We start from the raw sequence: 17,116 nt of genomic DNA, 5'->3' as shown, positions 1-17,116 counted from the left end.
GAAGCACCAGACGCTCAAGGAACACATGGCCTTATTCTTCTTGTACTTTTTCAGGATTCACCGTATAAATATATCTTTTGTTAATGTTTTGCCCCCTTTTTGTAGATAATTCCTGTTGCAAAAGGTACAAATATCAGTACAGAGTCTCAACGTAGTTTACCCTGATAAACACAATGGCATAATCCATCATTATGCCACTCAGGTAATAATCAATTAGATCTTGTTTACTGTTCAAACCCAATGATTGACGAGCTCGCGTATGGAGCGAATGTCATTATGTAATATTAACTACCTGTGTTTAGGCATACATTTGAAATGGATTGCAATTAAATTGAACAGCTTGGTAAGTGTTTTTCATTAAATCATATGATACTCATTGATCTAACGTGCAACCTATTGGAACAAACGTATCTTCACATGCTTTGTTTAGAGAAAACGTTATCTTCATACGCATTTTATTGCAGAACAAATATCTTAATTCTAATTTAATTGTAGAATTATTTTTTTGTCTTAAGATTCTATTTGTTTAGAATATTTCTTTAATACGAATTTTATTGGTCAAAAACCGTATTTTCAATTAATGATATTTGAGAAAATCTTAACCTTAACGTACGTTTTCTTGATAGAAAACTCTTTACTTTCATGTTATTTATGAATGGTTTACATTCACATTTCTTTTGTTACCCTTTTAGACAAAACTTTGTCTAAGAAAATTATATTCTTTTCATGCATTTCACTGGAGGGAAAATATCAAATATTCATTTTATTGAAAGATAATTTAATCTTTATCTGACATCATCTTTTTACATGCATTTATCGTAGAATAAAACAGCAAAGAAAATAATAACAAGTCAAAAGAATCTGAATGCAGTCTCAAATTCAATAAAACAAGAGCAAAATATGAAGATTTTTACAGAGACTTCTGCATCAGTAAAAGGAAAATAAGCCCAAGTGTTCCGGGAGGGTAAGCGTCTTCTTTGTCAATTTTGTAAAGTTTTGTCAATCTAAATAAGTAATGTCACGTTTTGAAATGAGAACAAGGATAATCAAAACAAAACAAAACAACCAGACATTCTAACTGACTTCAAATTGGTCAAACTTCACATCGCAAAACGAAATAAAATATTTCCAATCTTCAGATACTCTGGAAATACATTTATCCAGAAATGTACGTTGTTGATAAATAACAGTAAAATACATTTATTTGAAATATGCAAACGGATTTCCTTATAAATGATTCTCCTATAAAAATGGAAATCTGATCCAAGAGGTTAGCTTTTATTTTCTTGTTATGAGTAGTCCTAATATCTGGACGTATGAAGTCAATAAACCATTCGTGTAATCAGGAATCAGTTTACGCTGGCAAACAATAATTGTATGACTAGACCGATAATAAAACAAACAAGGTACACTAATAAATATTAACACTATACTGAACCCAATCAGTAAAACTCGCATTTACAATTGCACAAGTTATATGACGTGAAATTCTCCCCAAAAAGTTTTGTTGCTTAAAAGCCATTCATCTAATTATTCAGCCAGGACCAATAAACAATTGACTTTCTCGTAAATGAAAGTATTGAAACGTGTATCGACATATGTCGTTTATGACATGAAACAGTAACTAATCGGCGATAGACAAACACTGCCGGAAAGTGATTCAACGACACAATAGAATGATGTGGTACGAAGTTAACGACGCTAAAACTGTTTACGGTTTAAAAACTAATTTATCAAATCTTGCATGAAATAGATAGCAAAAGAGTGTTCAACCTAGAAGACCAAATTAACTTACACTTGTCTGCAGATTAACTGAAGTATTCAATAAACACATTTTTTAAATACTCCACTCTAATTGACCACATCATCAACTCAATAGACGCGTCATGCACATTAGAAGTTTCTCGATACCTAATTGATTAAACTTTTTGGATATGGCAAAGTAAGTCTGGCGTTCTCTGTACCATTTGTGTATTGTGTTTGTATTAAGTCGGAAACAGTTAGAATGTTGGATTTGTTTTTACTTAAGCAATGATATAGACTAAAATAAATAATGATATTATATTAAAACATTAAAGTAATTACCGACGGACGAGATGTACTCCTGATTCATCCCTTCATTAAATGTATAACAGACACCGTGGTCTGTCATTGTAGTCTTAAAATCGTCCGTGCTACACGGCAAACCCTTCCATAGACACCTGTAAAATTAACATAAAGCAAGCAATGTTATGTTCTGCACGAAATATTATATTTCACATGCATATTTTTAGTTAAAAGAGAGAAATGTGGTTGAAACTATTTGTTTCCGTGTAGTCTTAATAAAAGGCAAACAATTACATATACGCCGAAAGAAACAATTTATAATAGATTAAGACAATTTGTTTTCTTCTAGATGAGGTTAATTTCTTGAATATCAGTCGGAGTTGATGTACGGTCAAGTAATAACTAGTAGCAGAAAGTCTGAATACCACATCTTCCGTTTGCTTTTTGAATTTCCTGACGTGTATAATAATATTTTGTATACAGTTCTATTGGATATGTGATCTATAAAAAGAAACTAAGTTATTTTTTTTAAATGTGAGCTAACATATACATTATGGTTCGTGTTCATAGATTAACTATGGAATGAAAATGAATTCAAGATTCTTTATATAACACGATTCTAGGAAACAGATATTTTACTCCGTCAAACCTGAAGTCATACTAGCTCTAAAGCAATGGTCTAAATTGTTACAGTCAAAATGCACTCTTTGAGTAGGTGACGATATTCTCTTATCTAAATATATCTTCACAAAATGTTATATTACACAAGTCAAATATACAAAAATACTGTATTGGTATATTCTCTGAATTATTAGGTAATTATACGATATATAAATATAAATACCTAAAAATGAAGTCTTCTTTCTGATGGGCAGATCGAAGGAATAAATCGTCCAACGTTATATTCTGGGCGCCAAATTTAGTAAGCGCTGTTTCGTTAAATGTCTCTGGATGTGTGAACATACTCTCCAACAGGCGATAGGTGTGAAGATCGTTGGCTAAGGTCGCCCTTTTTAAAAAAAAGAAATAATAATTCTTCAACTGTATGGGAGGGTAATAACATTTTTTGTTCTGTTTTTCTCGGGTTTTATAGCAGGTCAAAATAAATAAATGAAATAAATAAATGGTCACGTAAGATACAACACGTTAATTATACGAAATATAACGATATGTCAGTATCATCTATATATATAAAAAACATAAAAAATACCCAAAAAACAAAGAAACGAAAACAAACAAAAACAAAAAGCAAAGAAACGAATACAAAGAAAAACAACAAAGGTTTTTAAATGAGATAATTATTCAAATATTGATCTAAATTTATCTAATCTTTCTGTGTCTGGCAATCATCATTAATTTGGTATCGTAGATCGATATAAAAGAGACGTCAGGTACGGGGTTTAATACTAATAGGAGAATCCAGGAAATTGGCACAATTAATTCAAATAGCAATTAATGTTTATTTATCATTCTTTACAGAATTTCCCAGTAAAGTTGGGCGACAATACCATGCTAAGGTGCCATTATTGTAGTATGATGGGAGATGATCTGGTGGATTGTCATATCTCGTTTGCATTCGGACATAACCGACAAATTGCTTATATTTTAAAGATAAGAAAGGTGAATGGAAACATTTTACTGGTGTGATCATCACATCATATCATTATCATGTCATTTCAACGTTAATCATCTGTCTCAACCTAAAATATGATCGTCATATTTGGCTTACACCAGAAAGATTGCTCTTGCAATGCATTGGTGCTTCATGAAATTTTTATTGAGTGGATCCCGATGTAACAATGTTACCTTAACAATGCATTCACCCTGATTACATACTGTACTTTGTACAAACAGGATTTTTGAAACATATGTGTCAACGCTGCAATAAATATATCTGTTAGGACAGCATTGTTTTTTGAAATGCAGGCTAGCAAACAAATTTCATTCATGGTAGCCTTGGTAAGAAATGCAATCATCTCTGTTTATCACGCTGTCTATAATCCATCATATTTAAGAAGTTGATAAAAAGACTATAAACATCGTTTCATTGATGATTTTCGCTTTTGGATACTTCATTTACAATGGGTTGATATTTCACATCAAGACTTCATATAGAGATGCTACACAGATATACATCTAGGTTTTCGTTGTCGGCGGTTGTAGCTATTTCGGCCCTATGGTAATGGTAGTCTGTATAATAGGCCTACTAACTATGTTATGCTTCCATCACACAGACCTGTTTTAATCTGGACACAGTTGTCTGAATCACATTCTGTTCAGATCATTTACTGACAAAGGGCAGACATTTTCAAATTCTAATGAAAAGAAGTTTGAATTATGATAATGACTTTTTTTCAAAATTATCAGATATAAGGAAATCCTCGGCCGTCTCATAGACTTCAGAAAGGTGGCCCTTTGCATTACTGACGAGTCCTACTAGGATGTAACAACTGTATGATGCAATTTAATTCATTGTTTGGCTCAGTTGTATCTAACCCTAAATTTCTAATGAAAAGAGCTATTGACTTGGTTGTCTTTTGTACAATTTGTTGATGCCTGAAAACATTAATTTTCTCTTTCTGTCAAATATTACTCCGATTGTATTAATACATTTGATAAAACATACATATCTATCAAAGAGATACGTCACACCGATAACAATTTCGACATGTGATCTTCTCCACTATATTTTCAAGATACGTGCACGCGAATCTTTATTGACTGAACATCAAACTTTGGGCCGGACATATAGCTAAAAGATGTATCATTATCAACAGTGTACTTATTAAGGTTAACATCCTTTCATACGATGGTAAAGATCAAAGCTGTTTATGATCATTAAACGATGTAGACCATTTTCCCGTCTGATTCTTATTATAAAAATTTTACTGTGTTATTACACAGAAATTTGCCTCTTTGTTTTTAACATCAACAAAAACAAAAAAGTCTGACTTGAAACATATTGTTTCCGGTTATTTTTCGTACCTAAAATACGAATATGAGATACAAAGCAAGAAGTCACTGTTTTATTTCTTTTAAATGTGAAAATGTGATGATGGATTTATAAACCAACTCTCAGAAATACGTATGTCCTAGGTTGCAGCTCTGTCCTAATTTGTATTGTAAAATAATCATTCCTTTTTGTGTCTTTTGTAAATAAACCATTCATGGGTTATCTTTACAACATTTTTCTTTAAAATAAAACAGTCATGTTTGAAAGCAGCATTAGAAAAATGCGAGTCGATATATTCATACCTGTCTGTCAGGCATATGAAGTATCATTTTCTAAATTCCCCAGACCTGTATAACGGAATACGTTTAAAACGTCGCACCCAACGATATTCCAAATACAACAAATAAATACTAGTATGTCTACGTCATTATAATTCAAACTCCAATACAATAGAACTTGGGCAAAATCTGAACTAAAGAAAAAATGACACCGAACTTCTATAAATGTAAGGGGAATAAGAAACTGTGTTACGGAGGAGTTTGCGTCTTCTGCTTCATCTCCAGGTAACAAGAAAATACCAACATATCAACATAATACAATCCAAAGCTAAATACCATAAAACTTGTGCAAAGTAGGAATAAAAGAAAAATCTCCATCGTACTCCTAAAATAGACCAGGTGTTCCGAAAGCGTAATACAAATAACATCATTAGATTGTAATTATCGCTTTGGTCAACATATCTTAGAAATTGTGAAAATTCTCCGAGAGCCAGGCGGAAGAATAACGTCTTTACTGAGTTGTACGGTCGTGTTCCGCTTCATTCGAACTTGGGGCAGCTAAGTTAAAATTGAAAATTAAAATGGAGTGTGTTTGTTGACATTTCTCAGTAGCCTATGTATCCATGGCATCATGAACGAAGTCAAGAAGCAGTTTTGTATAAAAAACGCCAAGTGAACTGTTTGAAGATTTTTTTTATTCAGGCGGATTGCGTGTGGAGTAGGAGCAGGACTATGTTGAAAAATTAAGCAGTATAAATTCCGATATCAGGCTTTATGTTAGCCTCAAACTATTTTGATTCTGTCGCGTAAATCCTGAACGAAATAGAAAGAAAAAGATTAAACTCCTTCTGGATGAGATAAGGAAATCTCAACTGTAGGATTAAGCTTCGTGTTTGGCTATTAATGAGTCTTTCTATCACATTTCAAACCCAAGGGGCTGGTTTTATTGATCAACTGCCTCTACCTACAAGTTCAACCAAGCTACAAACTTATCATTCCTGATACCAATAAACACAGGGGAACTAAACTATGGGAATCATTTGTGTCAGATCCATATTCATTAACTTTATCAGCGGTTTGCTCTACTTTAACATTTTGATTTAAATACATAGTTGTATGATATGTTTAAAAGTTTTTGATATGGAGTACTACACATGCTAAGTCAAAATGGAGGAAAGTGACGGAGAAGCTTTGTAATCTTGATTTTCATAATTGAAAACATCAATTGGTTAAGCGACCCTTAGTTGATATCATCTCGGAATAACTGAGGTCACCGAGACACAGATTATTCTGGCAGGCCACCGTGACAAAGATCACACTGAGAGGCCACCGCGGCAGAGATTATGCTGCCAGGCCGCCGTGACACATTGTACTGGCTGACTACCGCGACACATGTTATATTACCAAGCCACCGTGACACATTGTACTGGCTGACTACCGCGACACATGTTATATTACCAAGCCACCGTGACACATTGTACTGGCTGACTACCGCGACACATGTTATATTACCAGGCCGCCGTGACACATTGTACTGGCTGACTACCGCGACACATGTTATATTACCAGGCCGCCGTGACACATTGTACTGGCTGACTACCGCGACACATGTTATATTACCAGGCCGCCGTAACACATTGTTCTGGCTGACTACCGCGACACATGTTATATTACCAGGCCGCCGTGACACATTGTACTGGCTGACTACCGCGACACATGTTATATTATTACCAGGCCGCTGTGACACATTGTACTGGCTGACTACCGCGACACATGTCATATACCAGGCCGCCGTGACACATTGTACCGACTGACAACCGTGACACAGATTATACTACCTCGCCGCCGTGACATATTGAACTGACTGACTACCGTTACACTGATTATTTTACCAGACGCAGTTACCCATTGTACCGACTGACAACCGTGACGCAGATGATACTACTAGGCGCAGTTACACATTGTACTGGCTAACTACCGTGACCCAGATAATGATGACATCGTGAAGCAACATGGACATCACAAAGCCGATCAATGTAACAATGATGTTTAACAAGTTTTATTTATCTACTTCCAACACCAGTTAAGAAGTTTCATTAAGAACGAAATATCTGAAGTCACTCGCGGATGACCCGTCTATTCTGAGACGACAGCTCAGTTTGTCCTCACGTAACCTGTCCATATGGGTCAATATCTAGTTGTTGCTGTTTGACGTTTAAAGACAGGAGCTTACACATGTGTCCCTTATCCGCAAGTAATAAAAATACTACCAGATAAAGTGCCACTTCCGGTAATTGCTTTGATATCTTTCTTGTTCATAAATCCCTTGCTATGGGTTCGATCGCGTGATATTGACAAAGTGACTGAGCACGTACAACTGGAAATACCTTACTAATGAATTACTCCCAGTGAGATAAGGAGACAAAAAACAAAATATCAAATTAACCGAGTCAGATATCAGAGATTAATTGGCTCTCTACTGTTCACAATCATCACATGATTCAAAACTCTCTTTTTTATTTCAAATACTTATTGCTTAATGTATCATTTCGTAAGTGAGAGGTAATGCGTTTTTGTTAGAAACGTTATGTACTATCAGGTAAATAATCCTCAGAGGCGAATATATCTGTCTATAGTGTAAATGAAAACCATTACACACACTAAAAGAAAGCTAAATATGTATTCGATAGTTTAAAAATTCTTTTTTATTTATCAGCAGATAATCAGTGGTACAATACAGATAGTAGGATGCCAATTAAGTATATAAACGAGACTGACTTTCAGCGTTCCGGTAGGTTATTAAGAAAATGTTTTAACATGATCTGGTAAATATTGTAATATGTAGATAAAAGGAAAAACGTGTTTACACGAGGTTGTTAAATAGTGTAATATGTAAGTATAAAAAGTGTTTACACGAGGTTGGCAAATCGTATAATATGTGAGTATAAAAAGTGTTTACACGAGGTTGGCAAATCGTGTGATATGTAGGTATGGACAGTGTTTACACGAGGTTGGCAAATAGTGTAATATATAAGTATAAAAAGTGTTAACATGAGGTTGGCAAATAGCTAATTTGTGGATATATTTACGGTTATCATTGAAAATGATTCTTAATCCTCAGAAATCTCATCATGATTTACGAATAATGATGTTGGAATAAAAGACTCCGGCATACCGTCATCGTACCAAATACTTAGTATGCATTTAGCACGCTTTAAAATGCTGCAAATGAGGCCTTTAAAACGTAATTCGTTTTGTTGCTGTAGAATCAGAAAGACTGAAACAGAAGGCTGCTTCATGATGGTAGGTTTTAGGCCAGCAAAACTGAATTTTTTTCGTTATTTTGTGTCTGTAAATTTCGGAATCCATAACTGTATCTCAATCAGAAAAATATCCAAATATAAGGATTCTTTTTCATTTTGCTCGGATATCGGAGAATAATTGCAGTAAAACTTAAAAAAAGACAGTGATTTTACCTTTATAACGTTATTGCAAGACGAGACCATGAACATACCTAGAAGCCAATAGAATCTTGATCCAACTCGGAATCAATTAAACGAGACTAAAAAAATCAACGATAAAAAAGTACAAGGAGAATAGGACCAGGTGTTCCGGAAGAGTCTTTTGCTTCATCAATAGCATCTACTGTATTGCTATTGTTCACGTAAATCTCACCTTTTCAAGCACAAATCCAACTGCCATGTTAACGGGAATTGACAACAAGGAAGAGGAATATTTTACTATGATATAATGACGGCGGCTGTCAAACGAACTCTATTTTGGTACATTGTACGTTTGCTGCCTGCTCTGTAGGTGATTTGACTCGGCAGTTGTTTCTTGGATACAATTCAGTCGATGTTTATTTTATTCAACAGTTCGTCTATATCCAGGTTTAACAATATATTAATTCTTTGTATCTATAATTTCGAGAATACAGGTGGTACACACAACTGGTGATCTTTCATTCCCTGAGGTTTGTAGTCACCGGCAAGTCATGTTTTGATGTATTGTAAAGTGAAACCGTTCAGATAACGATCTTTGTTCAGCCTGAAGCTAGTGTGTTCAAGTAAATGATATTTTTGTCGATCTATTTTAATTTCTCTCGGACGCCTTCTAGCTTTCACAATTAAATCCCGTAGCATCACTCACGAGTCCTAGCTAGACGAAACAATTGTATGATGCTGTCTCTTTAAGCTTCTTGGTTATATTGTATCTAACTCTAAATTTGCAAAGTTTTCATTAATGTTTAAGTCTTTTGCACAATCTTTGAAAATACTGCTCCAGGTTTGAAAATACAGTAGAAATAAATGTTTTTGTGAAGTAAAATTTTCGTGGTAATTTAAAACAAATTTGACATTTCGTTTTTACACCTAAAGTCATGGATAAATATAACTTCGTCGAATTCATCACGTGACCTTTCGGAGCCTCGTGTTAAGCCGCCGTTTTGACATGATTTCTTACTATGAATAATAATGTAATTAGCCAAAACTTAATTTGCCAGCCATGTTTTGTTTCACGCTATACGCTTGACAGATCGAAATTAATGAATTTGAATTAATATAATTACAAACTTGCTTGCGCAAAGACATTGTTCACACTCTCCGAACGATAATGATATGAATTAGTGTTGGGTCGCTCCCATTTAATTCGGAATTATTGACCTTGTTGATAGAATGGGTATGCAAACTTTAATGTATTAAATTAACAGAAAGTACACAATTTTAAACTGCTATTTAAATGTTATAATGTTTTTTCATTAGTTATAAAATGAATATCTAACCATTTAACCCCTTTAACATTTCCACTGTTATCTTTTATAATCTACAATGAATCAAACCATCACGAAGTTCAATCAAACCAGCCCTACGGAGTGGTCATAATATTTATAATGATACGGTGTGAAACAGGTACAGTTTTGTTGTTAATACATTTAAATGTATTAATCTGTGAAATTCTCGTATAATCATCTGGTCTTCTCTGATTCATGACGGTGTATACTGATATAATGATAACGCAAGTCTTTTACCGTGATTGATATCAATGAAAGCTAATCCACAGAGAACAGATCCCATTGTGAATTTGATCAGGTAATATTTGTGAGTTCAATCATCCATTGATGCGAAAGCCATGCCGTATTATTAACATTATTATTAATATTTGTTTTTGTTTCTGATCATATGGATGGACAATTCATTTAAAAGAATATATCACAGAATGGGGATGGAGGGAGTCCACAGAGAAATCAGTATATGAATAGCGACTTTGATCTGGTATTATTTGACAATATGTAGTAGCATTCCGCAGCATATCTTAATAAGGACATTTCCCCAGCAGCTGTATAAAAAGTATTGCTCAACAACTTGATAAAATCCTGCCTTTTATATATAAAAAAAACTCTAGCTTAGGGTTCTGACAAATTCAAAACAATCTATGAAAAGTTGTGAAATTCATAATTGAAATTTTCAAAGCACTCCGATGAAGATATGTATTTGAAAACAAAGAGAAACTGTAACGAACTGACGAAAATAACAGGAATAAACCAAAGGCAACAGCATCAAAGTGCCGACAGAATCATAATTCAAGCTTAAAGAACAAAAGATGAACAACAGAAGTATTGACATAGAGACTTCTGAATAAAGGAGAATAAGACCAGATAATGCCGATGAGTAACCGTCTTCTGCTTTATCGACGACACCCGTCGTGCATATTGCGGTCAATCTAAGTAAGTCATGTTCTAGCGAATTTCAAGCATGTATATATCACTTTTATATACACTCACGAAGATCTAAGATAGTACAAAAGACACACAATTGAACAGTACCATTTCATAATTTAAAGTGGGACACAGTAGAGCCAAACGATGAACTAAACTGCATCATACAACTGTTTCGTCCTTCTAGGACTCGTCAGTGATGCTACATCATACAACTGTTTCGTCCTCCTAGGACTCGTCAGTGATGCTACATCATACAACTGTTTCGTCCTTCTAGGACTCGTCAGTGATGCTACATCATACAACTGTTTCGTCCTTCTAGGACTCGTCAGTGATGCTACATCATACAACTGTTTCGTCCTTCTAAGACTCGTTAGTGATGCTAAGGGCTAAAATTGAAGCCTTAGATGCGACTAAAAATAATCGAAAGTGATCAAAAGGAAAGTCATAACATCGACGAAGAGGTGCAGCAGCCCCATTATTAGACACATTTCTTAATTTTTATACATGATATATTTTAAGAATAGCGTCAAGGACATATGTATTTTCTTAAACCGTGCCACTATACGAGGGAATTTAAACATGACAAGCAAGTTACGGCAAACCTGGGGAACTTAAAGTCCACCAGCAGTGTCTACCACTGACTGAGTCGTAAAATGTGTAGTGTGTAATTATATCCCTCATTTCCCCATATTCTATACAAATATACGCTTGTAACACTAGAATTGTTGTTATTCCTGTAATGTAACGCACATTAGGGTAATAAGGTACCATAAATAGCCTGCTATAAAAATCATGTATATTATTAGTGTTATTAAATATTCATAAGCAGTTACAAATGTGGTATGACTTTGTGACCATGTTCGATTAAGTACGTTGTACAATGAAGTAGACAATCGGTGTGTCGTTTGATCTACTTAGACAAAATATGGTGATATACAGATGTTTTAAAATCCTGTATTTTATAGATATCGCCGGAATAACTATTATATGGTGTCCATATAATTCATGTATCTTCTGTTCATATTTCTCCATGTTATCATAATGGGCCTTAATTAGAATTGTCTCGTTGGAATGTTTTTCTTCTAATTTTAGGAAAATGAATTTACGACTGCCAATCATTATGGCCGTTATATAAGACATTATTTTAAAAGTTATTGAACATAACAACCAATGTTAGCTCGCTGTTCATTCCTAGTCCGTTGGTCAGAATATAGAAACAGATGTATACTTTGACTATTACACCACACATCATTATAAAAGTTGCTTAAGACAACAAATACTGGCACTTCTCTGCTCAGTCCTGATCTTGGTGTCAGAATAGAGAAAAAAAAATCCATGCATTCACCAAGTTGCGGTGATCCTTATCAAAATGTCGACAAACATATCCAGGCTTAGGACGACATTGATAAAAATGTATCCTTTGATCAAAGCGATCGTTATCAACACTGACTACCAGAGATATAACCTCAATGGATATGTAGGCGTTTCCAGCACGACCTTGACAGCCATGGCAACAGGTTTGAATATTTGATGGCGGTTTTTGACTGAGGTAATAGAAGCGAGTTAAAAGAGGTTTCCTTTGGTTTGTGTGAAGAGGATATTAGATGATTACGTGAACTTTTTAGTGGAAAATTACATAGGCAGGGCGGGATTATCATTATATTCTAAATTATATAATAGTTTTTTTTAACTGGCATAGCTTGAAAAGCTATATTAGCTTTCATTACACTGTTGGATTCAAAGAAAGCAGTACATTGTTGTTGAACACCTGAGTGAGAGGGATATTAACATATTTGCTGTGCTCCTACGAATGACATTTTAGGTACAGGCAAGATGGAGTTTTTCATTCCTATGTAGCCTTTGGGAAGCAACTACATGTAATATCATCTAAATGGGCTCGTAAAAGTTGAACAACCTGCTTTGACGAATATGATGATTATCAATTGTAATATGAAACCATGGCTTAATGGAGTCGACGATATGAGACCGTCATTAAAAATCATCAAGTAATATTTTTGTACAAATACAATAATGAGAAACGTTCAGCGAAGCAAGCTTCTCTTTACAGACTAACATGACCTGCTCCTCTTGCATTGCCATAATTCTGATCAACGAATGTTTATTAATAGTATTCTATACTTAAAGAGTGAATCATCCCTGTGATGTGATGGTGAGAGTGGAGTACTGAAGGGTCTATATATTGTATTACATACATACAGAGTGAATCATCCCTGTGATGTGATGATGAGAGTGGAGTACTGAAGGGTCTATATATTGTATTACATACATACAGAGTGAATCATCCCTGTGATGTGATGGTGAGAGTGGAGTACTGAAGGGTCTATATATTGTATTACATACATACAGAGTGAATCATCCCTGTAATGTGATGGTGAGAGTGGAGTACTGAAGGGTCTATATATTGTATTACATACATACAGAGTGAATCATCCCTGTGATGTGATGGTGAGAGTGGAGTACTGAAGGGTCTATATATTGTATTACATACATACAGAGTGAATCATCCCTGTAATGTGATGGTGAGAGTGGAGTACTGAAGGGTCTATATATTGTATTACATACAGAGTGAATCATCCCTGTAATGTGATGGTGAGAGTGGAGTACTGAAGGGTCTATATATTGTATTACATACATACAGAGTGAATCATCCCTGTGATGTGATGGTGAGAGTGGAGTACTGAAGGGTCTATATATTGTATTACATACAGAGTGAATCATCCCTGTAATGTGATGGTGAGAGTGGAGTACTGAAGGGTCTATATATTGTATTACATACAGAGTGAATCATCCCTGTAATGTGATGGTGAGAGTGGAGTACTGAAGGGTCTATATATTGTATTACATACAGAGTGAATCATCCCTGTGATGTGATGGTGAGAGTGGAGTACTGAAGGGTCTATATATTGTATTACATACAGAGTGAATCATCCCTGTGATGTGATGGTGAGAGTGGAGTACTGAAGGGTCTATATATTGTATTACATACATAGTGAATCATCCCTGTGATGTGATGGTGAGAGTGGAGTACTGAAGGGTCTATATATTGTATTACATACAGAGTGAATCATCCCTGTGATGTGATGATGAGAGTGGAGTACTGAAGGGTCTATATATTGTATTACATACATACAGAGTGAATCATCCCTGTAATGTGATGATGAGAGTGGAGTACTGAAGGGTCTATATATTGTATTACATACATACAGAGTGAATCATCCCTGTGATGTGATGGTGAGAGTGGAGTACTGAAGGGTCTATATATTGTATTACATACAGAGTGAATCATCCCAGAGATGAGATGGTGAGAGTGGAGTACTGAAGGGTCTATATATTGTATTACATACAGAGTGAATCATCCCTGTGATGTGATGGTGAGAGTGGAGTACTGAAGGGTCTATATATTGTATTACATACAGAGTGAATCATCCCTGTAATGTGATGGTGAGAGTGGAGTACTGAAGGGTCTATATATTGTATTACATACATACAGAGTGAATCATCCCTGTAATGTGATGGTGAGAGTGGAGTACTGAAGGGTCTATATATTGTATTACATACATACAGAGTGAATCATCCCTGTAATGTGATGATGAGAGTGGAGTACTGAAGGGTCTATATATTGTATTACATACAGAGTGAATCATCCCTGTGATGTGATGGTGAGAGTGGAGTACTGAAGGGTCTATATATACAGAGTGAATCATCCCTGTGATGTGATGGTGAGAGTGGAGTACTGAAGGGTCTATATATTGTATTACATACAGAGTGAATCATCCCTGTAATGTGATGGTGAGAGTGGAGTACTGAAGGGTCTATATATTGTATTACATACATACAGAGTGAATCATCCCTGTAATGTGATGGTGAGAGTGGAGTACTGAAGGGTCTATATATTGTATTACATACAGAGTGAATCATCCCTGTGATGTGATGGTGAGAGTGGAGTACTGAAGGGTCTATATATTGTATTACATACAGAGTGAATCATCCCTGTGATGTGATGATGAGAGTGGAGTACTGAAGGGTCTATATATTGTATTACATACAGAGTGAATCATCCCTGTGATGTGATGATGAGAGTGGAGTACTGAAGGGTCTATATATTGTATTACATACAGAGTGAATCATCCCTGTGATGTGATGGTGAGAGTGGAGTACTGAAGGGTCTATATATTGTATTACATACAGAGTGAATCATCCCTGTGATGTGATGGTGAGAGTGGAGTACTGAAGGGTCTATATATTGTATTACATACATACAGAGTGAATCATCCCTGTGATGTGATGATGAGAGTGGAGTACTGAAGGGTCTATATATTGTATTACATACAGAGTGAATCATCCCTGTGATGTGATGGTGAGAGTGGAGTACTGAAGGGTCTATATATTGTATTACATACAGAGTGAATCATCCCTGTGATGTGATGGTGAGAGTGGAGTACTGAAGGGTCTATATATTGTATTACATACAGAGTGAATCATCCCTGTGATGTGATGGTGAGAGTGGAGTACTGAAGGGTCTATATATTGTATTACATACAGAGTGAATCATCCCTGTGATGTGATGGTGAGAGTGGAGTACTGAAGGGTCTATATATTGTATTACATACAGAGTGAATCATCCCTGTGATGTGATGGTGAGAGTGGAGTACTGAAGGGTCTATATATTGTATTACATACAGAGTGAATCATCCCTGTAATGTGATGGTGAGAGTGGAGTACTGAAGGGTCTATATATTGTATTACATACATACAGAGTGAATCATCCCTGTAATGTGATGGTGAGAGTGGAGTACTGAAGGGTCTATATATTGTATTACATACAGAGTGAATCATCCCTGTAATGTGATGGTGAGAGTGGAGTACTGAAGGGTCTATATATTGTATTACATACATACAGAGTGAATCATCCCTGTGATGTGTTGGTGTTAGTGGAGTCCTGAAGGGTCTATATATTGTATGTGATGGTGAGAGTGGAGTACAAGGGTATATATTGTATTACATACAGAGTGAATCATCCCTGTAATGTGATGGTGAGAGTGGAGTACTGAAGGGTCTATATATTGTATTACATACATACAGAGTGAATCATCCCTGTGATGTGATGATGAGAGTGGAGTACTGAAGGGTCTATATATTGTATTACATACAGAGTGAATCATCCCTGTAATGTGATGGTGAGAGTGGAGTACTGAAGGGTCTATATATTGTATTACATACATACAGAGTGAATCATCCCTGTGATGTGATGATGAGAGTGGAGTACTGAAGGGTCTATATATTGTATTACATACAGAGTGAATCATCCCTGTAATGTGATGGTGAGAGTGGAGTACTGAAGGGTCTATATATTGTATTACATACATACAGAGTGAATCATCCCTGTGATGTGATGGTGAGAGTGGAGTACTGAAGGGTCTATATATTGTATTACATACATACAGAGTGAATCATCCCTGTGATGTGATGGTGAGAGTGGAGTACTGAAGGGTCTATATATTGTATTACATACAGAGTGAATCATCCCTGTGATGTGATGGTGAGAGTGGAGTACAGAAGGGTCTATATATTGTATTACATACAGAGTGAATCATCCCTGTGATGTGATGGTGAGAGTGGAGTACTGAAGGGTCTATATATTGTATTACATACATACAGAGTGAATCATCCCTGTGATGTGATGGTGAGAGTGGAGTACTGAAGGGTCTATATATTGTATTACATACATGAATCATCCCTGAGTGAAGAGTCATCCCTGTCATCCCTGTGATGTGATGGTGAGAGTGGAGTACTGAAGGGTCTATATATTGTATTACATACATACAGAGTGAATCATCCCTGTGATGTGATGGTGAGAGTGGAGTACTGAAGGGTCTATATATTGTATTACATACATACAGAGTAAATCATCCCTGTAATGTGATGGTGAGAGTGGAGTACTGAAGGGTCATATGAATCATCCCTGTGATGTGATGATACAGGTGAGAGAGTGGAGTACTGAAGGGTCTATATATTGTATTACATACATACAGAGTGAATCATCCCTGTGATGTGATGGTGAGAGTGGAGTACTGAAGGGTCTATATATTGTATTACATACAG

General features: G+C 35.5%; 1 protein-coding gene across 1 annotated transcript in view; it reads right to left on the bottom strand.

Moving 5' to 3' along the window:
- LOC132559172 (uncharacterized) overlaps window positions 1-17,116 on the bottom strand; it is a 43,906-nt gene that overhangs the window by 11,082 nt on the left and 15,708 nt on the right. Inside the window, exons 3-4 of the mRNA XM_060223785.1 lie at window positions 2,891-3,055; window positions 2,086-2,201 (exon numbers count right to left, since the gene is read on the bottom strand). Of these exons, the coding sequence (XP_060079768.1) occupies window positions 2,086-2,201; window positions 2,891-3,055 (281 nt within the window). The remainder of the gene's footprint in view (window positions 1-2,085; window positions 2,202-2,890; window positions 3,056-17,116) is intronic.

This window comes from Ylistrum balloti, unplaced genomic scaffold (assembly GCF_031769215.1).
Source record: "Ylistrum balloti isolate Yb309-2 unplaced genomic scaffold, AGI_CSIRO_Ybal_v1 Utg370870, whole genome shotgun sequence".
In the NCBI taxonomy this organism is placed as follows: domain Eukaryota; kingdom Metazoa; phylum Mollusca; class Bivalvia; order Pectinida; family Pectinidae; genus Ylistrum; species Ylistrum balloti.
This window is presented reverse-complemented; position numbering and strand designations above follow the sequence as displayed.